This window comes from Ciona robusta, chromosome 11 (assembly GCF_009617815.1).
Source record: "Ciona robusta chromosome 11, ASM961781v2".
NCBI classification, from domain to species: Eukaryota; Metazoa; Chordata; class Ascidiacea; order Phlebobranchia; family Cionidae; genus Ciona; species Ciona robusta.
Window position 1 is genome coordinate 6,375,011 of NC_143245.1, and position 22,282 is coordinate 6,397,292.

At 38.9% G+C, this 22,282-nt stretch overlaps 5 protein-coding genes and 1 non-coding gene across 6 annotated transcripts; 2 read left to right on the forward strand and 4 right to left on the reverse strand.

The window, feature by feature from the left end:
- Positions 1 to 2,495: 2,495 nt before the first annotated feature.
- LOC149728802 (uncharacterized) lies at positions 2,496 to 3,904 on the reverse strand. The gene is made up of 2 exons (XM_089889186.1): positions 3,415 to 3,904; positions 2,496 to 2,995 (listed from the first exon to the last, which is right to left on the reverse strand). Exons 1-2 carry the CDS (start codon positions 3,597 to 3,599, stop codon positions 2,818 to 2,820), a joined length of 363 nt encoding a protein of 120 aa, XP_089745312.1. The 5' UTR covers positions 3,600 to 3,904; the 3' UTR covers positions 2,496 to 2,817.
- A 458-nt stretch (positions 3,905 to 4,362) lies between these two features.
- On the reverse strand, positions 4,363 to 9,409 carry LOC149728803 (uncharacterized). Its single transcript, XM_089889185.1, has 3 exons — positions 7,220 to 9,409; positions 5,712 to 6,013; positions 4,363 to 5,337 (listed from the first exon to the last, which is right to left on the reverse strand). Exons 1-3 carry the CDS (start codon positions 7,367 to 7,369, stop codon positions 4,839 to 4,841), a joined length of 951 nt encoding a protein of 316 aa, XP_089745311.1. The 5' UTR covers positions 7,370 to 9,409; the 3' UTR covers positions 4,363 to 4,838.
- A 137-nt stretch (positions 9,410 to 9,546) lies between these two features.
- Positions 9,547 to 13,531, forward strand: LOC149728804 (uncharacterized). Its single transcript, XM_089889181.1, has 9 exons — positions 9,547 to 9,707; positions 10,072 to 10,215; positions 10,731 to 10,852; positions 11,274 to 11,483; positions 11,754 to 11,991; positions 12,295 to 12,444; positions 12,532 to 12,662; positions 13,162 to 13,245; positions 13,311 to 13,531. Exons 1-9 carry the CDS (start codon positions 9,632 to 9,634, stop codon positions 13,374 to 13,376), a joined length of 1,221 nt encoding a protein of 406 aa, XP_089745307.1. The 5' UTR covers positions 9,547 to 9,631; the 3' UTR covers positions 13,377 to 13,531.
- A 103-nt stretch (positions 13,532 to 13,634) lies between these two features.
- LOC149728805 (uncharacterized) lies at positions 13,635 to 17,997 on the reverse strand. Its single transcript, XM_089888392.1, has 2 exons — positions 14,196 to 17,997; positions 13,635 to 13,851 (listed from the first exon to the last, which is right to left on the reverse strand). Exon 1 carries the CDS (start codon positions 17,995 to 17,997, stop codon positions 14,935 to 14,937), a length of 3,063 nt encoding a protein of 1,020 aa, XP_089744518.1. The 3' UTR covers positions 13,635 to 13,851; positions 14,196 to 14,934.
- Positions 17,998 to 19,920: 1,923 nt separating this feature from the next.
- LOC149728806 (U2 spliceosomal RNA) lies at positions 19,921 to 20,114 on the forward strand. Its single transcript, XR_016386108.1, has one exon. It is a non-coding gene; the product is annotated as a U2 spliceosomal RNA (small nuclear RNA).
- Positions 20,115 to 20,210: 96 nt separating this feature from the next.
- LOC149728807 (uncharacterized) lies at positions 20,211 to 22,253 on the reverse strand. The gene is made up of 3 exons (XM_089887675.1): positions 22,105 to 22,253; positions 21,738 to 22,016; positions 20,211 to 21,493 (listed from the first exon to the last, which is right to left on the reverse strand). The coding sequence occupies exons 1-3, from the start codon at positions 22,163 to 22,165 to the stop codon at positions 20,754 to 20,756; spliced, it is 1,080 nt and encodes a 359-aa protein (XP_089743801.1). The 5' UTR covers positions 22,166 to 22,253; the 3' UTR covers positions 20,211 to 20,753.
- Positions 22,254 to 22,282: the final 29 nt, after the last annotated feature.

Here is a 22,282-nt window from a genome sequence, read left to right on the forward strand (position 1 = left end):
GTGTATGTGTGTGTAAACAACCTGCATAAGAACGGTGCGCGCAGGTCAGATTTCCAAACTTTAACCCATACTCCTGGTGTCACTTATTAGCAAGGCCGGCAGTCGGCATCAGATAGATAGAAGTGACATCGCTATAACTAGGGATCGCTGATAGAAAGTTTAAGTTAGACAGAACCGGGGCATTGCACCCGTCGGCCGACACAACACGTGTCATTGCACATAGGTCGACATTACAGCAGTGTCCTGGTTTGCGTAAACCATATTCCAACACGCCAGTGGTTAAAAGTCCGGTCAGCGAAAGCTGGCGGGTTCCACTGCAATACAATTAGGCGCCAAACCTGCGAATAGAAACCAAAAATATCAGGCCCCTTCCCTAAAAATCTAACAAACTATTTTCCACAGGTGACTTTTATTTACAGGTATATCTATTAATGTTGTCATTCCTTTTTTGAATCGACAACAAGCGCGAAAATTCGTCGGAAAATCGGACTTTCGCCCGTACAAAGTGGTTCCGAAAATCACTGCTTATCACTCTTGCTTTGAAGCGAAATTTAGACAGCTTTCCCAAATCCGTTCTTTTGCAGTTTCCCCTCTCCGTAAACAATTTAATTTACATGACGCTATGTATGCGGCGATATTGCGGCGCGAAATAATTATATATTTATTATTACTATTATGGCCCATAGAGAATGCATTTACTGTTGTGCTTGATATATAGGTTGGAGTGTTGGGGTGGTGGTTGGGGGTGGGATTGTTGTGTAAATTGCTGTATGTACAAACATTTACACATATACACGACACACGATTGGAACTGTAATTATGGTAAAAAATAAAGGTCTATAAAAATAGAATATACCTCTGTCTAGCATTTAGTTCTGATAACCTTTCGGGAATTAGGTTACGTCATTACAAATGTACATTGGGTTTTCGCCAATATTTTGCTTGGTTAATTCCCATTTAAATCATTAGTGACTACTTGGGGAATATTCGGTTCTATGAGGTTTGTCATATCGTCGGTTATGAAGCTTTTTTTCCGTGTCAAACGTTTTGCATACATGCTGTGCGTATTACTTCCCAATCATTGGCAATTTTGCCCCTTGCGTTTCGTTATTTTGCGCCGTGTTTTTGTATTTTTTTTTCGCGGGCCCTTTTCTACGTTGCATGGAGCTCCATTTTCGCTCTTTTTTCATTTTTGTCTCTTTTTCTGCAAAATTGCCAATGAAGGGGAATTAGTTTCGTATACAGATGTCATGCTTGGACTTTAATTTAAGCGCACCGCTTATTCAATGCTGTGGCAAAACTCCCGGGACCCTATCTCGGTTCATGTTATAAATGGCTCTTTAACTTGGGAAACTTTTTAAAGTCTATATCTAAATGTCCTGGCTCTCAAATAACAACCCTATAGGAAACCCAGGGACTGGGCACCTGTTTAACTTTACAGCTTAAATCCTATAAGGTTCCATCTTTAACTACTGGTGCTCCTATACTTTACATTTCTACACTTCACATAACACCAAACAATTTACAGATCAAACATAACTACACAAATATACGCTTACATACATATCAACATATGAACACAGCATTGTTTTGAATGGTTAGGTGCTACAGCTCATCCTTTTTATATTTTTATAAGTTAATTTATTGGATCAGCCAATACCAGATCAGAAGTGTGTATCGTGTCCAGTTTCTTGTGTCCTGTGTCCAATTTCTTGCAGTACGCCTCTTAACGCGGTAAGCCACGTATAACGATGGTTTGTTCGGAGGTGTAAGCCCAGCTTATAAGACGGTTAGTCCAGGTTACAATTTACGATTGTGTTCGTTTTACGCGTTATCGAGTTATACAGACATGTTTTCAATCAAGTTTGCAATAATCGGCGCGCATTGAGTATACTTCGCGCCGCTGCCGAGCGGATTTAGGCTAACTTTTTACAAGGACCAGGTAAAGTAGAGCTACTGGCGAGAGGACCTGGTTTAACAAAATACCTCAACGACCACACGTGAAGCTGCCTCTTGGGCGTGGTTGGAAGCTTTGCTGTAGTTTTGTCAAGTCCTAAAGTATATTATAACCAGGCCTGTTAAATTTTGCAGTGGTGAAAGGTTTAGAATGGCGGGAAGGTTATATTGGAAAAATGACAGTTACTTTTAATGTTAAAGACGATTTCACTTGCTTAAGTGCGTTCTGCGTGCGACTTTTGTATAGGACTATTCTAAACACCCAATGGAATTTGCTCTATCCAACCCAGAGGTTTCTAATTAGATTTCCAAATAATTTCATTTGTGGTAACTCGTATATATATGCGACGTGTGAAACTGAACACCAATAACGACTGCCGTTATAGTCGTTGCCCCGCCATGAAAGGATATATAAGTTACATTTATTCATACTATACTCTTTGCCCTATCACATTTCAGCTCAATAACTCCGTCTTATATTTACTTTATTAAACGGTTCCCAGCCGTTCAAAGTAAAATGTCATTCCAGCAAACGGAAATGCAAATAAAACATTTTAATTGATATTTGTTTTAATACTCGACTATAAGTACATAGCGACAAATATATACATATGACCATTCTTTCAATAAAACGTATTTAAAATAAAATAATGGCTGGTATAGGGTGGGGGTAAGATTAAAATCGTTAGCACATAATCCATACTTTTACTAACAACGTTCTTTTGATTTGTACTGTTACGGTAATATAATTCTGTAAACATTGTCCGATTACTATACCAAGTGAAACGATCAAAGACAATAAAAAACATTGGTCATCTTACCCGAACATATAATACAACTTTATACAGTTAAGCATGAGCGTTATTTTAGCTCCCAGTGCCAGTGCTGTCCGTTTTCGTTGGCTTTACAACCAAGAAATGTCCACCCCAAGGCTGACAAGCGCTTAGCAATTGCAGCCGAAACTTTAACTTGTTTGTCATAATTTGTATTTGGGTCGTTGTCATTGAACCAGTCGAAAACCAACGAGTTGTTATTGCACCTGCAGTACAAGCCAGGTTAAACAGTTCTTTCTATACGCGTGGGGTACTGTGACGAAACACGGCAATTAAGGGTCTTGGTTAAAACACAGTAACATTCTGTACTGCGAGTATAAGCATGAACTCGAAAAACAAGTCAAAACCCCCTTATCTGTGAATGCCACGCATTGCAACAAACCATCCGTGCATTTAAAACGCATGTATGCAACCAGCTGTGACAAGAACTTGTCAGTGAAATATGTTCCTCGCAAAGCAGCAATGATGGTGGCCTATTTGTATTGTTTCTATTCGTATTAAAAGTGCAAAAACATAAAGTAAAAACGAAAACGATAACCAATGTCGTATAACAATTTACTATATTATGGTACCTCATGCTGAAAATATAATACGCTTTCCGAATTACATAAATTAATCGACTTACTTCCAAATAGGATGATCAAATAGCGCTTTGCAATTATCCTTCACCAAGTCGCCTTCGTAGTGCATATATGCTCCTTGTATGACGTCGTAAAATATCTGCTCTTGCTGTTTTGAAATATGAACTTCTACCAGATTTCCCTTTTTATATGGTTTGTAAAACAGCACATGTATATGAGATGTAGGCATTTTTTAACGGTATTTCCGTAGTATCTTGTTACTGTAAAAAAAATTAACCTATAAACAAAATTAATGCACTTCATGTATAAAACTGTGCTCGTTTATAGACAAATACGTTAAACTGAAAGCGTGTTTAATTTTGTTTATATACTATATTTTAATGAAACTGTTACGTACATTACATAGAACAATTTTTCGCAACCTAACGCTGTTCATGTAGTGCGCTTATTGCTTAATACTTTTTCATAAACTACATAAAAGAAGAAATAAATTCGCTCAAATTTAACTCAAAATAAGAAAACTGAACTGTAGCTTAACAGGTCCGAATTGCATTGGCGTTTTCCTTGTCTAACTGTGCATATGCAGCAAATTTTCGAAGTGTGATCGACCGTGAAATGCACTTTTTACCCCGTACTTGCTTTTAATTGCTCTCTAAAATCCTGTAACCCATCAAAACACCATTCACATTTGGGCTACATCCTGTGCTAATACTTTGTAATTTCACTTCGATAAACTTTGTTATGTAGGACCTAACTGGATGGAAAGTCAGTCGTTGTGTACCAAGAAAACAATCTGTATTGGCTGCTGTGTTTAATGAGGTTTTATCTCAGCCATTTTCAATGTGTAATCCGATATTGGTTTGCGATTAATTAAAACTATGCACCACAGTAGTCAAGTAACAAATTTGAAGCCCTATTTACTTAAGTTTACGCTTTACTTATGATGCACAAATGCGCTAACGTAAAGTCTGATTTTGTACATATGGTGCTCGGAAACAACATAACCTGTTTTTGGCTTAAATTATGTTGAAGCCGCTACATTACAGCAAATACGTAAAATACAAATTCGGTCGATGTCGCTTACTATATACTGTGTAAGCAGTTTTAAACCAGAATACAACATTGCATGCTTACTGTCGTAAACCGCAAATTGTGGTAATAGGAAATAATAAATTTATTGGTTTCTGCATTCAGAAGTTGTGTACTCGCTACTATAATACTATACTATGTGGATATTTCAAACCGATAAGAGGTTCGGGGTAATGGATATAGATATAGCAGTTAGCACAAAGGGTAACGTATTTACGTATATATACCCTGTTCGTGTTTAAACAATTATCAACACTATTTTGAAGTCGTGTGAGAACCCTTACATAGATCCTAGAGGTTGTAAAGGCTTGATTACATCTACTCGAAAACAACAATACCAAAACTTTGTATTTAAAGTAGTTGGCCTGTTAGTTATAAGTCAACGCTTAGGCCGCAAATGCCTCGTGTGAAAACTGTTCGCATGTTGCGCTTGGTCTTGTGTGCTTGACGGTCTAATGATTTGTACGTTTCCACTTTCCTCTTCAGTTTGTTGACCTTCTGGTGTAATAGCAAAGGGAAAAGTGACGTTAATTGGTTTTAATGTCTTTGTTTCGCGATTCGGTCTGTTCTTTGGCCCCGCTGAACTGCTAGCTGAAGACCGTCGCGAGGTGGCAGCAGAGAGCTTGCTTTTCTTTTTCCCCTTGGGTGACATTTCGACCTCTTCTTGATTTCGTTCGTCTTGCTCACTTTTGGGTAATGGAGATTCGCATTGCGTTCCGAAGCACTTTTTTGTCCCTTCTGAATCATCGTTGTTTGGATTAGATAGCGATCTGTAGTCTTGCCCTTTAGGTGAGTAAGGCATGATCCCATCGTCGCCACCTTGGCCGCCATCCACCCACGATACCCTTTTCCTCAGCGGTTGTTCGATTTTACGTATTCTAGAAAAACAGGTTCACTTTTCAGACATTAGTAATAAACGACGCTGTTTTGAGAAATTTCGCGAAAATAGCTTTGCAGTTTTTCTTGCCCATGACCCAGCGTCAGTATATACAGATAAACCATGCTGTACGTTATACGATATATCACCGAGAGATAAGATGCATACCACACGATATCTCATATTTTCCAATCATATTTTTGACAATTAAATTCGCAAGAAGACGGTTATATGATTCTGTAAATATTTATTGATTACTATATCATATAGGACAATGAAAAGTATAAAAACATGCTCCATCTATAAACCCATTTACTATATACAAACAAATCCCAATCAGGAAAAAAAATATAAAAAACAAATAATTATTAACACCTCGTCATAGTTCTGTGGAAAGCAGTCATTCGTGACCTGCTCATGCAAGCAGAACGGACTCTGATTGGACTAGAATCCTCGTCACGTTTTGAATCCGACCAACCAAACGCCGGGTCCGATACCATGTAACTATGGTTGGCATTACCACTTCGTCCAAACTTCATTACAGGCGCACATGCTGTGGCTGGCCGTATTCTTATGTCACGTGATCTGGGACACGGTTCTGAGAATCTACTGACTCCTGAGCTCGTCTTTAAGAAGCGAAGATAACGAGCGACTTCGTATTTCTCGTTTTCGATGACCTGAATTTAGGAGAATGGCAAATTAATCTTCACCTCCAAATATTGCATTATTTTAATAATAGCAAAAATACCGCATTGACCTTTAGTATAGCCCCAGGAATCTTTGGGTAATTTTTGTTCAACGTTACCTAATAAATATTTTTTCGACGGAAATTTTAGCCAATTATAGTGGTATAATTAATGCGCATTTTTCCCGTATTAACCCGCCAAAAAAAATTAAATTTTCCGTGTGACTGATATATTTTGTGAGTCAGGCCCACTAATACAGAACATAAGTGTGTGCATTTGTTAAGCAATTTTTGCTTTACCATAACAGCAGAACTTATTTAGTGCAATTATATAAAAGGCCCAGAAAACCCAAAACGAGTCTAACTTATTGTTTATAAAAACAATATATATAATTCGTAAGCAGTAACTAGCACCATCAGTCTCCCATTTAAATAGAAAGAATGTCCCCTTATACAAAACACAAATTTCTGAATACGATATTTGTTTACACACAACATAGATGTACAGACAAACAACCTATAAGTTAACCAAGGCCTGCATTGATAAGCTGAACGCCTGCGGGTTTAAGCAAGAAAACGCTTAGAATTCGTGAAAGTTTTGTAATTTCTTAAACTTACAAACCACTTCCTCAAACTATTTTTTGGTTGCTTGTCAAAATGATAACGGACGGTTACAAACACACACTTTTGAGTTAGCCGAATGTCATTTTAAACTTGAGCGCGAATTCCCACGAATACTTAACAATGTAGCCGCACCCAAATCCATGTACCAGCATGCGCAATCGAAATTCGGTAAAATTAGACTCAAACTCTTCGTCACGTCTTTTGTAATCTAGCATCAGATATAATTGACGGATTTAGTGCTGCTACCTTATTACAGACCATTATAACAGGCGCGTGTGGTTTAAGGGCGTCGGAAAATCGCCGCAGAATCTTTTCTCGGTGTGTGATTTATTTTGGCCGAAAAGATTTTTCAGTACGCCCGAGGTTAGTCGTTGGAAAACATCCAAAAAAGGTTTCCCGAGTCCCTATATGGTGTTTTATCGTCACTTGCCGACGTGCATATATATACAGAATTTAATTTTTTATTCACATTTATATAGAAACTGACCAGAATGTTCGGCTCCATCTTATACATGCACCCATATATTTACATTGCCATACACATATAATTACCCATCATGAATGACATGCATACCTTAAGCTTCTTTCTAATATTGTTCTCGAGGATCTCGATTTGGTTCATGCACGTCCGCGACTGCATCAAGTTGATCCTCTGCGCACGGTCGAACTGACTGGGACGCTTTCTGTCTGTTGTGTACCGACTTTGCGCTCGTACCTCACCCATATTAAATCGTCCGATCCAAAAAGGTATTTTCGACAAAAACTCGTGGCCTCGGTGGGCGGCTTCCTGGTATAAAATATCCCAATGTTTCTTTACTGAAGCTGGTACTACAACGGCTTGGAAGTATCAACTTTAACAAACAGATAATCTTTCCGCTCTGCTATATTTGTTGACACTTCAACCTATTTTACAATACGATCCGGACATTCGACCCTTAGATTAATATTGGAATTAGCTAGCCGTACATTACAAGCATACATCTGCTTTTGTACGACGACGCCTTAAGACGCTCAGAACCAGACTCGCTCGTGTTATGATTTCTGTATCAAACTACAGTGTTTAGGAAACAACAGGTCTCAAGTTACAAATTCTTTTATCTCAAATCTAACTCGTCGTATAGTGAAGCAGTCACGCTTACATGGATCCCAGTGCTTGACATTCAAGTCGAAAGTGGATTTCTTATGTTTGCGTGTTATAGTAATGCTTTGTTTCACACGAAGACGTATAGACATAAGAGGCGACCTTTTGTGTTATTTGTTCGCCTTTATCTTATACAAACCCAAATGATAACGAACCTGTACAAAAGTTTATATAAGACACATTAAATACATTCATTGATTAATACATTCCATTAATTTATTCATTTGTTTAAATTAAACTCTTTTTTCTTTTTTTCATATGCGCATTCTGTATAATTGAAACAACTTTTACCAGTGCGTCATCTGTATAACATACCGCTCGTTTATTACAGTAATTAACATTAGGGAGCCTGAAAACAGGACACAGAATGTAATTTTCGCATTAGTATCGAGATGTATACGCTAATTCGAAAAAGTACGTGACTAATTCCACATAGTTTAGGTTTGAACATGTTTAATTGCACAACCAACTTGCGACACAGTACGCACGCTAATACCATGCATGGCTGTACCAGCGTAATTGCGGAAAAATCTCAAACGAAATGACGCACTGACGAGACATCCCTCATTACGTAGCATGGCACCGAGCCATGGTGTTACTCAACAATAATAACGCAATAAAATTTACATCGATTATAATCCGAGTAAAGTTTACGTCTAGTCGCGATAGTAATGCCATGCAAAGGGTTGGTACTTAAATAAATGTCAAGGCACACAACGGCACATATTAATGCACGCGATCGGGCCATTTCAATTCTCGGACAGTGACGCAATTTAGCGTAGGCGTAAATCGCCCAGCTATTTTAGGATTTTTAAGCCCATTTCGCATTTGCCACGATACGGGACTGATAATAAACTATTAATGTCGCGATGATTTTAATACCAAATCACGCCCAGGATTTTACAAGACCTACCCAGCTGGCGACGGTATAAAATAGAACGGGCTTTGAAAAATGTACCAGACAGACTATTGTGTAGTTAGATCATGTACAAGACAACGCGGCATTTATATTTGCAATCTATAGAATGCGCCGGAAACGGTTAATGCAGACTTAAAACCGTTGGTATATAGACGTAGGCTATGTAAAATGGAAAAAGTTCTGATCTAAATTTTCGCCAGCATTGGTTTTTGAAGTAATGTTTTTGTCGCCATTTTTTGAAAGATCAGACATGACACGCTAATAGTTTGAATAATGTCGCTTACGTAATTTGAGTGCGTAACGGGAAGATAAATCGTCGTTTGACAATGTCATGTCGTAGGTCATACGTAATGATATGTAAGTGGGCTTTTATACTGCGGGCGGATATTATGTAATTAGAGAATCTTGTGTATTGCGTTGTACGAGAAATACGACATTTTGAAGTGAAATAATGACGCAAAGCGTGGGGAATCGATGGCTGTTGCCGCACAAAAACTTTGCCAATTTTAATTGCACTTAAGTACTTTTATCATCCGAAAACATTTTATTGCTACATAGTTTCCAATTTTGTACTTATGGCCAGCCGCGTAAGTTGTAATAATGATATTTCTGTCTTGGCAATTACATCTAATACACTCATAATTACACGATGGTGCGCGTGTTATACTCTTCAAATTACGTCATTTTAAGAGTCCAAGTCAATTCAGCGTTTTCTAAAGCTGCATTTACATACAAGTTTTAGCATCATTCTGTCGGTGGTATAGGCCCTAATTTTGCTGAAAAGTGACGTCATGACCTTGCAGAAAAAGGCAGTAAATATGCGATCAGATCGTAACACCGCAGCGCAGGCAGTATATAAGTAAGCTACGAAGTGCTAATCTACCATTCTTATACAGACGTTAAACTGTTACAATAAGATAAATAAAATGTATGCTATTAAGCGGTTCGGTTTGTTTTGTACTTTGCTGTTACTTGCTGGAACTTCTGTAGCCCAAATATCAAGTAAGTGTTTGCATTAATCGGTGTGTTTAAGTTCTTGTTCGTTAGAAACCACTCATTTTTATTTAAACTAAAATTTAACAGTGTAAGTATAAAACGTTTGTTCCCTTATTTAACTTAGCAGTTAATTTGTATGTCACGCTTGCAAAAAAAAAAAACTCGCGATAACGGAAATCACATTTTATAAATGAGATTAAAAATGTGCTTTCTTCGTTAAATTTTGTGTGCAATTTACTCATAACATAAGTTTTCGAATAGAGTAACAAAGATCAAAGAATACAACGAAAGGAATTAGCAGAATAAACGACAGTCGTTAAAATATTGTCGGCTTTATCAGATCATATATGACTTTATATTTATCTTTCAGATTTAAGCAACTGCAGTCGAACTGAGGCGTCCTGGGGACCTGAAAGCGTGATTGAAATCACGTGCGCAAGGCTGGGCTTTTCGACCATAACACGACCGTTTATATCTTCGCTGTTGCACGAAAATATTCGTCGCAACGAAGGAAGTAAGTTGAAGTTATTTTTGAATAAAAACCTTAACCTTGCGCCGTGCTGTACCTACGCATCAGTGTTTTATTTATGGAGCCATGTTCGGGTTTCTTATGATAAGAATCAAGCCAAGATAAATGGTACTGAATGATACGGTATACAAATAACTACCCACAAATTCTATTATGTACAGCGCGTGGTACAATAGCGGTTAGTGCGTCTGCATCTTTTGTAGAGCGGTTGTGGGTGCAAGACTCGACGCTGGTACCATTATGGGCGTGTGTTGTCCTTGAGCAAGACATTTAACGATAATTGCTACAACCCAGTGGTCTCTTGGTGGTTTATCAAAAGTGTCATACAAAAATAGAACATACCCAGCACAGAGTTACAAATGTGGCAACTTATAAGAAGGCACGACATGGCCCACTTACATTGAGTGGGTAATAGGCACGAGTAGAGCACCCGTGTTATAAAGACCATCCTTGCCCTCCCGCCACACAAGAATATACAAGCTATGTTTATTCATTTACAGAGCAACAACGAGGTGTGGTTATAGATACGGTGTTGTCGAAGCGTAGTTTCAATATAAAGCTGGAAGATTTAAATGTGGCAGAAATTGCAGATGGAAGTTTCGCAGATGCTAAAGACGTTAAAGTAAAAACCAAACCTAATTAGAAGATTTTTATAAAGAATAACCTAATTATGTAAACACTAAATTAAAAGCCAATTTAAATATTTTGTCTAGCAAATAATAATTTATAATATTTCTTTAGTAAATCATTGGTGTGGACTCAGATTATTTTTTTATTGTAATCTTTTTATAAACCCATCAAAAATATATATTTGTATTAACATGCACAATATACCAGCAGTTAACTCTGGCGTTTTAAAATCCCCTGCCTACTGAAGATTCGGTTTTATAATTCATATATTCAAACATTAAAGGTGAATCATAAACCTGTATTTATCCATTAGGCCGTGTAAAAACCATCTAAACTTTCGACCTTTGTATTTATTTCTCTGTTTATACGGCCCGTTCTACAAAACAAAGATTGAAACCATTTAATTGCCGCAGGTGTTGAACCTTGTGGGGAACGCAATTCAACAACTGAAACCGCTCGCCATGACTGGCCTTACATCTCTTAAGAATTTGTTTTTGGGTTCAAACGACATCAATATCATCTATCCTGGCTCCTTCGTCGAGCTGAGGAGTCTTGATTGGTTGGATTTGTCGCGAAACAAGATTTCCGAATTCTCCTACACGACGTTCATGGGACTGAGTATGGTAGGTTTGGGTTTTAAATTAAATATAAATAGATTTTGTTACAATTGTCTTCATTTTTAGGATTGTGACACAATATAAACATAGCAGGCCATATATATATGACAAAATTATCTTTATTTACAAACGTTTTGATTTTTCGCCATTTAAACAAAACCTTGGTTGCAACTCATTAGAAACACAGTAAAGTTTAGACAGCTGTAAAAGGCAAACAAGTAAACATAAGCGCGTTTTGTACAAAGTCTAAATTTAATAACTGTACTTTTTCTGTAGCTAAAATCTCTCAACTTGGAATACAACAATATCTCCGCCATTCGAACAGCTGGCTTTGGCGCACTCTTGCGGTTGGAAAATTTGTACCTTGAGGGCAACAGAATTTCTTCTATTAACGGTGGCTCACTGGCTGGCATGTACAGCTTGCAGTTTCTGTCTTTGAAAAGAAACGAATTAAGCCGAATAGCCGATGGAACATTTGCAGGAAATCCACAGCTAACACAACTAGATTTGTCTTGTAAGTTTATTAACTGCAATAAGTTACTGTTTCTAGGGATACAAATGCCCGATTTTAATTTGGTTATACAAAATCCTTAAACGTCGTGTAAATTTTTATTATAAATTCAGCACAAAATTGGTAACATCAATTTTAGAAATGCTTAGAATTAACAACGCTGTTTTAAATCGTGATGATCCGTTTAACAATTCCCTTAATATGATTTGCTTACTATACCAAATGTAAAGACAAAGGAGAATGAAAACATGAACCGCATCTTATACCTCAACCTACTATATCTTAAAATATATTTTAATATTCCAGACAACCAAATTACGGAAATCAAATCTTCGACTTTTGTTGGTTTGACTGCATTGCGAATTTTAAAACTTAATGGTAACATGATCAGCACAATAAAGGACCACGCGTTTACTCATGTACCTCAGCTGTCCGAACTTGATTTGTCTCATAATGGTGAGAAGATAGTTATTTAGTACTTAACAACTGCTTCACTTTATATCCTATAAAAAATTATACCGAGTTATGCCCGTTTTATTTTAGCTCTGACTACGCTCCGAAGAAATATGTTCCTTGGTCTTGTAAACATCCATGTGTTAGATATATCAGAAAACTGGATGCACGGTACAGCTCTATCAACAGATGACACTTATGGGTCACCTAAATCCGATCTTGTAAGTAGTAACTCCCGTACCATTCACGCACGTTGGCTGTCTCTAGCCCGGAGGTTACATGTTCAAGGCTCGACACTACTACCATTAATGTCGTTCGTAGCAAGACACTTAACGAGACTTAATTCAATCGAATGGGTTGTCTAAATTTTAACCATAATTATATATAAAGTTCCTTAAGGGTTTACAAGAACAGGTGTTATACTGTCTTTATTCTCGCCACAAGTGGATATAGAAGTAACATTCATTTATTTATATATAATAGAGTGGGGGAAGATGGGACACATTCAGCACATAATATACAAAAAAAACTCGGTGGTGTTTTAAACAATTAACAACGGTCTATAGGTCGTAAGGATGCAACTTTATAATGTTTCGAATGATTTTTGTTTACTACTACATTACACGAGAATATGAAATAAAAAGCGTCCCATCTCCCTCATATCCTACTATTTGATCTGTTATAGTAAAGCAATCGTTTTACAAATTTAATGATTTTTAGATTGAAGCTATTGGTATCATTTGCCGAAAGCCTGGTCTTTATTTTACTAATCTCCGAAACAACGGTTTGATTCCTATGCTAAACGTGAGTATTATTCATTCAACTTTCATTTACATTCAGACCGCAAACTAATGTAGTATGTTTTACAGAATGTGACACAGCAAGCACTCGGGTTTGACTTTGCAGACGGTACTCAACATTTCTGCGTGTTTTAAATTGATTTTTTGCAAATTTAGTTCTTATGAGAGTTATATTCTTTTTTGCTGTATATTACCCAGATGTATATGTATATTTGTTTTTTTTTCCATATTAATACAATACAGCTGGCGCAATGAAATACAAAAAACAATACAACAAGTAAGTGCACACACAGTGTGGATTTTATTGCAGACAAAAAATATGTGGTTATGGAAAAAGTATTAGTGCGCGCGCAAAACATACAGTGTTACAAAATATAAAAAAGTCTTTTTATTGCGAATCCAATTAACGTTCAAATGGATTTCGCAAGATCGTGTGCTCAAAACTAGCTGTTGGTCCCCGTGGCGTTGAAGGGGGAGCATTAAACCCAGGCAGCTCAACTATGCGTTGGCCACCACTGTGGTAAGCTGCGAAATCGTCATGGATGGGCTTTTTGAATGGGTCAATAGTGTCATCGTCAGAGGAGTATCTCTCCATGCTTACGAATTCGACCTGTTTTTAATGGACGCTTATTACTCACTGAATCGAATGAACGTAGCTTCTTTGCCGTCGCGTGGAGGGCGGGCTGTGACAGTCGTTATGACATGGATGTTCTGTTTCATACACCATATTTGCAAACTTTCGATTTAAGGGTGGAGTCTTACAGTATGGCACGCCATGGGACCCGGAATTTAGGCCAAAATTGTACCGTATAATTTGTTTACGAGTTGTAATATATGTAATGTTTTGGGTGATTTCTCCTCTGCATGACTGACATAATATATACCTATTCAAGGGTCGGCGCAAATCTCTTTTATACGCCAACATTTTTACGACACTGTTTAGCTAAAACATACGTGGTGGTCAAGATTTTTACGTCGATTCTTGTACATCCCAGGTGTTACTGTTCTGGTATCAATGAAGCGAGTTGAGCAGTTCATTTCCGACTCGCTTGAGGAGGAACTGTGATTATCTCGGTAGTGAAGAATTTCGTCCACAGATTGAACCCTGAGTATAAACGTTACATAAGGATTTATTTATCATTCAGACAATTGAGGTAGCAGACCAACTTTGGCCGAAATGCTAGATGCTATATGCTATAGTCACATGACGTGCGTCGCAGTGGACAATCCTATACAGAATATACACGAACCGGTGATTTCAGTGGGTTGATTACGAGTAACTCAATACCAAATAAACTACATCGTTGTAAATCCTATAACTTACGCTGGTCGAGCCCGCGGGTATCCAGTTTTTGGTCTCGGAGGACTGTCATACAGAGGACTTCGGGGAAGATACTTCATTAAGTCTTGAGGAGCAACTGGTCTCTCGAGAGAAGCAGTCGGTGTTGCCCTGCTGTCTGTTGATTTCTTTGTCAATTTCTTAAACCGGGGTTTAGACGGTGGGCTTGGTTCCTCTAATATTTGGCCTATAAATGAAAACAATATAACAACATGTCGCAATATTGTATGTCTACTAAGTAGGACGATAAAAGTGAATGAAAACTACTAAAACGTCCTTAGGATAACAGTATACTGGACAGAAAGTGATAAAATATCGCTTAACTTGCATTAAAAGTTACAATGTACGCTTTCACTACATTGCCTCATTTTTTATGTTACCTGGAACTAGCACCGGCTCGTATGGTTGTTTTGGTTTGTTAATAGGGGGTAAGGGCGTGACCGGACGAGAAGGGTCCTCGTCTGCTGGGGTCATGTCCAAACGCATTCTTAATGGCGACATCTCCCGTTCAAACTTTACTTGGTCTAACAAGAAGTCAAACGAATCGATGGTTGGTATGGAAACTTCGTCCAAACTTAAGTCGTCCATTGTATACGGTACAGTTGGACTGACGGACTTGGTGCCATCGTTTTTCGTGCGTTTTCCTTTCGCCGCACGTGGGCGCTTCAACTTCTTTGGGGTTTCGATATCAAGGACTGTGGTTTCGATATCGTGAACTGATGTAGTTTCGATATTGTGGACTGGGACGAAGAGGCGTTCGTTGTTTTCGTTGTTTTTGTCGTCGTCGTTTTTAGCGAAATATCGCTCGTGTTTTTGAATGAATTTCTCAAACCGATCACTGATGTAATGCTGTCGGAGAAAGTTGTCGTTAATCTGCCGATCGTGGCAATAAGACATGAACATGGTTTCAGCGGCGGTGTGGTAAAAGTTGAAAAAGCACGAAGTAACTGTATAGGCCAGGACACACGCTGGCACAATCAAAGTAACGACTTCGCCATAATTCTCGGTTATTTGTACTTCAAGGTAGAAGTACATCAGCGAGATTGCTCCAACTGCGGTGAGGATCCCAGCAGCAACTTTTCCAAGGTAGAGACAGAATCTGTTCTTTCTCAAAAGTGGGATTAACTGCGGAGCAATCGAATGCAGAACGGTAAATCCAACTTTACCGGACTGCAGGAATTTTTCGCCGTACATTCCAATTCGAATGTAGGACAACTGCGACAAGTATTCCAAAGTGAGTCCAGCAGGACGAACCTGGGCTGGTTTCGCCACGCTTGATAAAGAAGACAGAACGAGGCGTGGCAAGCGAGTGATCGGCTCAATAATGGAGCCAAGAGTTATCGAACCCAGCGAGCTCCTCAATGTGTGTACAAAAGGTTTAACTGTTGGGAAACACAACGAACAGTCACTGGCAGTTGCGTAATAGAAGATATACCAACTCAGGGCACCAGATACGATGCATTGGTTGCATCCATCCACGAAGGATAAGAACCACCAAGTTAAAATCAAATGCAGAATAAGCAGTCCGACAGTCTGTAGTACTGGCTCTGCGACATAAAGCACCATTCCATCGGCGTCTGGTCTCGGGGTGTAAATTGTAAGAAGATATAAAGAGACAGCCCCGAAGTAGAAGAAAATACCCAACTGAAATAAAAGGGTTACTAATGGCTGGGTATATATGGTGAGAATCTCCTGCAGCAACTCCGATACTTCAATGTTCAAATCAATGAGGAAAGAAATTGTTTTCCTGCTCCAGATCAAAATTGACAACAAGGTTAATGAAAACAAGCCACAAACTATACTTCCGATCAGTAGACGGATGTGCAGCGGGATCAACGTAACATAACCAACATGTTGGTCTTTTGCAGCTGAGGCGTCATCTGTGATTACAGGGTCGGCAATGGTTCCCATAATCACAACTGTATGTGTCGGCCAAGCCAAAATGGTGCGGTATATCAAAAAAGCGGTGCATGCGGCACTAACCAATACAAAGTTGGCCAATGTCAGGATAATCGCGGCTCTAGGAAAGGTCTGAAGAAGTAGGATGAGGACAAAACATACGAGCGTTGCCACCCCACAAGAATATAACAGGATTTTCCAATTATTCATCGAGTAGCGTACGACTACATCCGTGCACTTGTTCAAACCATACGACATTTTGTCCAAGACGCCGTTTCGGCTAGGGAAAACAGCTCTCTTCTCTCTGTGCGGATTCACAATTCCGGTAACTCCGCTAGCTCCACTGACTCCACTAGCTCCACTAACTCCGCCAGCTCCACTAACTCCGCTAGCTCCACCAACTCCGCTAGCTCCACCAACTCCGCTAGCTCCACCGACTCCGCTAGCTCCACTGACTCCGCTAGCTCCACTGACTCCGCTAACTCCAGTGACTCCGCTAGCTTCACTGATTCTGCTAGCTCCATTGACTCCGCTAGCTCCACTGACTCCGCTAGTTCCACTGACTCCGCTAACTCCACTAACTCCGCTAACTCCACTGACTCTGCTAGCTCCATTAACTCCGCTAGCTCCACTGACTCCGCTAGCTCCACTGACTCCGCTAGCTCCACTAAATCCGCTAGCTCCACTGACCCCGCTAACTCCATTACCTCCGCTAGCTCCACTAACTCCGCTAGCTCCACTGACTCTGCTAGCTCCATTAACTCCGCTAGCTCCACTGACTCCGCTAGCTCCACTGACTCCGCTAGCTCCACTAAATCCGCTAGCTCCACTGACCCCGCTAACTCCATTACCTCCGCTAGCTCCACTGACTCCGCTAGCTCCACTAACTCCGCTAGCTCCACTGACTCTGCTAGCTCCACTGACTCTGCTAGCTCCATTAACTCCGCTAGCTCCACCAACTCCGCTAGCTCCACTAAATCCGCTAGCTCCACTAACTCCGCTAACTCTACTAACTTCACTGACTTCACTAACTCCGGTAATTCTGCTAGCTTCACCAATTCCACTGACTCCGCTAGCTCCTCTAACTCGTCCACTGACTCCACCGACTCCACTAACTTCACCTACTCCGGTAATTCCGCTAGCTGCACTTACTCCGGTAACTTCGCCAACTCCGACGAAAGAACTAAGGTCAATTCCAAAGGTGGCAAAGTCATGAGAGGGGACGGTGGGGTGGTGACCAAGGGAAAGGGTGTTTTCTTCAGTCGAAGATACTGCCAAGTTTCCTTTCGAAACCACACATCTATTGCCTGCGTCTTCAAACGCAGCCATCTTCGCTGACGGCGATTCGCAAATTCGCATGCGAACCAGAGACTGGTTTAGATGTTGATATCCATTGGATATCAGCATCTCACTGCAACTTTGCATCGCAGTCGGACATCTCTTCACACAAAGAAATGCCTCATGCTGCGGGGCTTCCGAGTCGACCCGGAGAGCAAGCAGCAACTTATTTTCGGACATGTCCATACCAGAATGCTGTACTCCCATAACTTGGACGTTACCTTTACGCCCACAGACGTTACCCCAGGAGTCAGCACCATAGACATATCGAAACGGGCTTCCATATAGAAAGCTATAACAGGCAATACAGGCCATACCTCCAACGCAGACAAAGAGAAAAACGAGAAACAGTGGATCAGTCACCTTCGTCGACCTTTCGGGACGGGAAGACAGGATTTCCACCATGTCTTTGTTTCTTCCGATAGCCATAGTTGGAAGAGAGATCGCAGATTTGTAATAAATCGAGTGTTGAAGTAAACTTCAAAGGTTGAATCGCTTTGTTGGAACAGAATCAAAGTAGAAACTTTGCGTCGTGAATCAACAAAAATGTGAAATTGTGTGAAAAATTTGTTGGCACGCAGCCAAATTTCCGATTGTCAATCATAATGACACTTGTTACGTCATAGTCACAAACTTTGGCAGGCAAAATTTCTTACTCATTTAACAAAGATTTTGAAGGAATTCGGACATGTTTTCTTCACTACTCATTTTTTTATATAAAAAACTATTTTATTTTAGCATTTTGTTCTTCTTCAGGGCGGTTTATTGATTTATTTTATTAATCCAACCATTTTATTGTACAGTATAGCATTTGCGAACTAGCAAATAATACACAGTTTGTTAATTCAGTTACAAAACAAGAATTTATTCAGTTTTGTATTAAGAAACATGTTAGTACAGTTATCGCTTTCAAATGCATACAGCTTAAACTATTTATACATTCTACTGGAATAGTATCAGGCATGTTTATTTCAACCATTTATTTTAAATTAAAAAAAATTATTTAGAAATTCGGCAAATGTTACCATAAATAAACTTTACAAAAAGTAAACCAAAGTGTTCAAAATTAATATGTAGGACATTTGTTGCGTAATCACATCAGGAAAAGATTAGTGACGCCTTGAGAGGTCGCGTCGCTTGTAATAAATTCTTGTGGTTACATGTTTTGTGTCTGACCCAACAGCGTACTACATGGCAAGTCAGTTGACACCAAACAAACTGATTTTAATCTCATAATATTGAAAACATTGCCCAAGAATTCAAGACACATAGTAAACAGTACTGGTACTTATAATAGTTTACTTTAGACGACAGGATAAAAACGACATCTATCCACCGTCAATAAAATAATTGTTTTTTGTTTTGACTATCCAAAAAGAAACATTCGATTTGAATTGTTTAATTATTCACAATATTGTCAGTGGCACATTCAAAACTAATAGTCAGATAAGGTGTGCTCTAGCAATGAAGCTACCCCTTATTTTCATTCTTTTGTTCGGTTGAATGAGAACAGAATGAAAGAAAGCCTGAGGGAGTTGAGTGAGCCATTATGTACATAGAGTAATTCAACGCCTGTCAGCTTATCCGGTCTGGTGGCTTGTAAAGTGGGCTGACGTCATTAGTATTGCGCACGCTCATACAATATAATTCTTGTTTCTCACAATAAACTAATGTTTAAAGTTTATTGAAACATGCGTTAACTGATTTAATATTATACAAGGTGACCTTAATTGGTGTAAACTTTGTTTTGGGGTTAATCCTGAGTGTCTTGAGCTATAATTTCTTGATCATACAAAATTACTACTGATGTTACTCTCTCTCTTTCTCCAAAAAAAAATTTTTTTTGGGAGGGGGAGTGAAATTTTTTTTCGATTTCAGTTTTCGAAATTTAAAGAATTAAAAAATAGAAGAAGAGGAGGACACAGAGCACAGTAGCAGTAGAGAAAGCATGTGACTTCCTGCTATTTCACGAATAGATTATGTTTGCTTTTCTGTCTGGTCTAGCGGAGACTCAATATTTTTTGTCCGGCGGTTGGCGCTAAGGCGCGCAGAGCTTTTCGATGGTATTTCTTCAATAAAATGATCCGGAGGACCTCCGGATGTATCGCTTCTCGGCTCTTTGAGCTAAGATCAAGTGTAGTATCTGTTCTTCTCAGTTTAATACCTGGGACGGAAACGATTCGTTTCCTCTATGTATTAATCGGATTTTTGAACATAGAGCACGGTGCTGGAGCTTGCTCCACCCTGCTCACGGGTTGTCCTGGTATTGCAGTACCTCCAGGTTCGGCCCACATTCCACTCCGGTGGAATTTCCTAACATTAAAACAATACCCCTGAATCAACGAAGCAATTTATGCATCGTGGGGTCAAAAACATACAGCACACCTACCATACAGTATGATATTATCATTTTTATTTATGTATGGGGCGTACAATTAGTTTCGTAAATGTAATGCACAAATTTATTTACCTCAATGATTTGTTGCATGCATCGTACCGTAACAATAATTTATCCCTTTTGTAATACGTATGCTATATACATAATATAAAACCAACACTAAAATTCATGCTGTTTTAAATAATTTAATCTTCTACAAACTTGTGTAGAACTACAGAAAAGAAAAAGCTTTGAATGTTTTTTGGTTGATCAAACTATAATACAGCAGAGTTACTTTTAAAATGACTATAGTTCTATGGGGCATTGTTTATAAAGTATTCCTGTATTTCATAACCCGGTTCATATAAGTATTCATGCACCTCAAAAAAGGTACAAAGCCACAACCTTAAAATTTTTAGTAAGAGAATAAAATAGATAACCTCTATATAAAATAATAATTGTTGCCAGAAAAAAAACTATACAACGTTACAATGTATTTGTGTTTAAATTTTTTAATGATCTTGTGCAGATAAACTATGATCGTAGTCCACGAACGTCATTACGTTGCGATTGGATCAGCTGTGATTCCCCATTTCTCAATGAAGTGTAAGTGATACTTCTTCATTACGTCATCGGTGATGACGTTGTTTTTAAAAAGCACAAATTCACCAATCGCTCCGTGAAAGAAGGCTCTTCCCGTAATGTCGATAGCACCGATAGCAAAACTTGTATCCGCTTTAGTGGAACTGGCTTGAAATCTTTGAAGTAACTTCCCGTTGCACCACGCACTGCTTGCATCGGCACCACCATCCGCATTCCACTGGATACTGATCACATTCCATACATCAAGTGCTCTTGGGTTAGCGTTGTTTAAGGTCAAACCAATTTGTACAGCTCCGACTGTGCCTGATAAATGCAATACACCGGCGTTGATCCCAACAAATTTATCCCAACCTCCGTTGTCATTTCCAAACAGCCCTCGCCAAGGTGTTAGAACATCTGCTGTGTAACTCGTAAGTCGATAAACTATAAACACAGTAAAGAGGTCGTTCGCTCCTCGTTTACGGTTCAGATCAAGGTCGGTAACCAAACAGTTGGAATTCTTATCAAACACCAAAAACCTGTGACCGTTTTGTCTTTCTTGTGACAGACGTGGTTGCAATTGAGGGTTGTTTTGTGATGCTGGTAACGATGATAAACCTTGACCATAAACCGCTAATACATTGGATGTTTCTGATATGTTCAAGTCCGTGTCGTAGTCCACACGGTATTGTACTGTCGCGGTTGAAGTTATGTAATCTGAAAAGTGTCGTGTTAAAATTGTTATCTTTCATAAATGAAAGTTTGATTCTTTTAATACGGTCAAACACCGAAGCTAAAATTGTTCCTTATTCGAGGCAAATTCAATTCGATTTTTCTCATTCGACTGCAAGATTTTTATTTAACTGTCTTGGTAAAGCATGTATAACTCTTCCAACACCAGACACGCATATTGTGAGCTATATACTCTTACTAATTGTTAGCTATTATGAATTTCTGTCACCTGAAATATGGTATATCGACCACTGCACAGTGAAGAGTATTTTCCCCCATCCTGAGTCTTGATCGATTCGTTCCAGTTCCAAGACAGCGTTGTAGAAATTGATTTTTACAACAGTAGCGTTAAACTTCTCCACTCGTAAAGTGTCTTTGGGATTTGCTGTTACCTTTATATGGTAAGGCTTCCAATTCAAACACACTTTGTAGCTCAGCGTTAGGTTTTGCTTTCTCGTTGTGGAATGAATTGTCTTTTCAGAAGAACGATATATAACTGTCGAATATTCTGGATAAAACATGTTTTCGTATTTATGTATAAATGCAATTTTGTAAAACAACGAAATATGGTAAAACCACCGAAGTTTGACACCCACCGCGTAACTGAAACGTTGCTGCAGGACAAAGCAGAATAACTGCAAGAAAAAGCCACAGCATCGTAATATTTTGATCTAATACTTTTCGTTTTCTATAAGAGCTTTCTTATGAACAGTAACTGTTTATAAAAACATGTTTAACTGCACTGCTAAAGAAATAAGTCACATACCATTGATA

Excerpts from the sequence above, each read along its gene's own strand:
- LOC149728805 (XM_089888392.1), bottom strand. The coding sequence starts at position 17,997 with ATGTCCGAAAATAAGTTGCTGCTTGCTCTCCGGGTCGACTCGGAAGCC.
- LOC149728803 (XM_089889185.1), bottom strand. The coding sequence starts at position 7,369 with ATGGGTGAGGTACGAGCGCAAAGTCGGTACACAACAGACAGAAAGCGT. Across the intron at positions 6,014-7,219 it reads ATATTAGAAAGAAGCTTAAG|GTCATCGAAAACGAGAAATA; the intron begins GTATGCATGTCA and ends TCCTAAATTCAG. Across the intron at positions 5,338-5,711 it reads TTCCACAGAACTATGACGAG|AATACGTAAAATCGAACAAC; the intron begins GTGTTAATAATT and ends CTGTTTTTCTAG.
- LOC149728807 (XM_089887675.1), bottom strand. The coding sequence starts at position 22,165 with ATGCTGTGGCTTTTTCTTGCAGTTATTCTGCTTTGTCCTGCAGCAACG. Across the intron at positions 22,017-22,104 it reads AGCAACGTTTCAGTTACGCG|AATATTCGACAGTTATATAT; the intron begins GTGGGTGTCAAA and ends TGTTTTATCCAG. Across the intron at positions 21,494-21,737 it reads GTCGATATACCATATTTCAG|ATTACATAACTTCAACCGCG; the intron begins GTGACAGAAATT and ends GACACTTTTCAG.
- LOC149728802 (XM_089889186.1), bottom strand. The coding sequence starts at position 3,599 with ATGCCTACATCTCATATACATGTGCTGTTTTACAAACCATATAAAAAG. Across the intron at positions 2,996-3,414 it reads TTTGATCATCCTATTTGGAA|GTGCAATAACAACTCGTTGG; the intron begins GTAAGTCGATTA and ends CTTGTACTGCAG.
- LOC149728804 (XM_089889181.1), top strand. The coding sequence starts at position 9,632 with ATGTATGCTATTAAGCGGTTCGGTTTGTTTTGTACTTTGCTGTTACTT. Across the intron at positions 9,708-10,071 it reads TTCTGTAGCCCAAATATCAA|ATTTAAGCAACTGCAGTCGA; the intron begins GTAAGTGTTTGC and ends TTTATCTTTCAG. Across the intron at positions 10,216-10,730 it reads TATTCGTCGCAACGAAGGAA|AGCAACAACGAGGTGTGGTT; the intron begins GTAAGTTGAAGT and ends ATTCATTTACAG.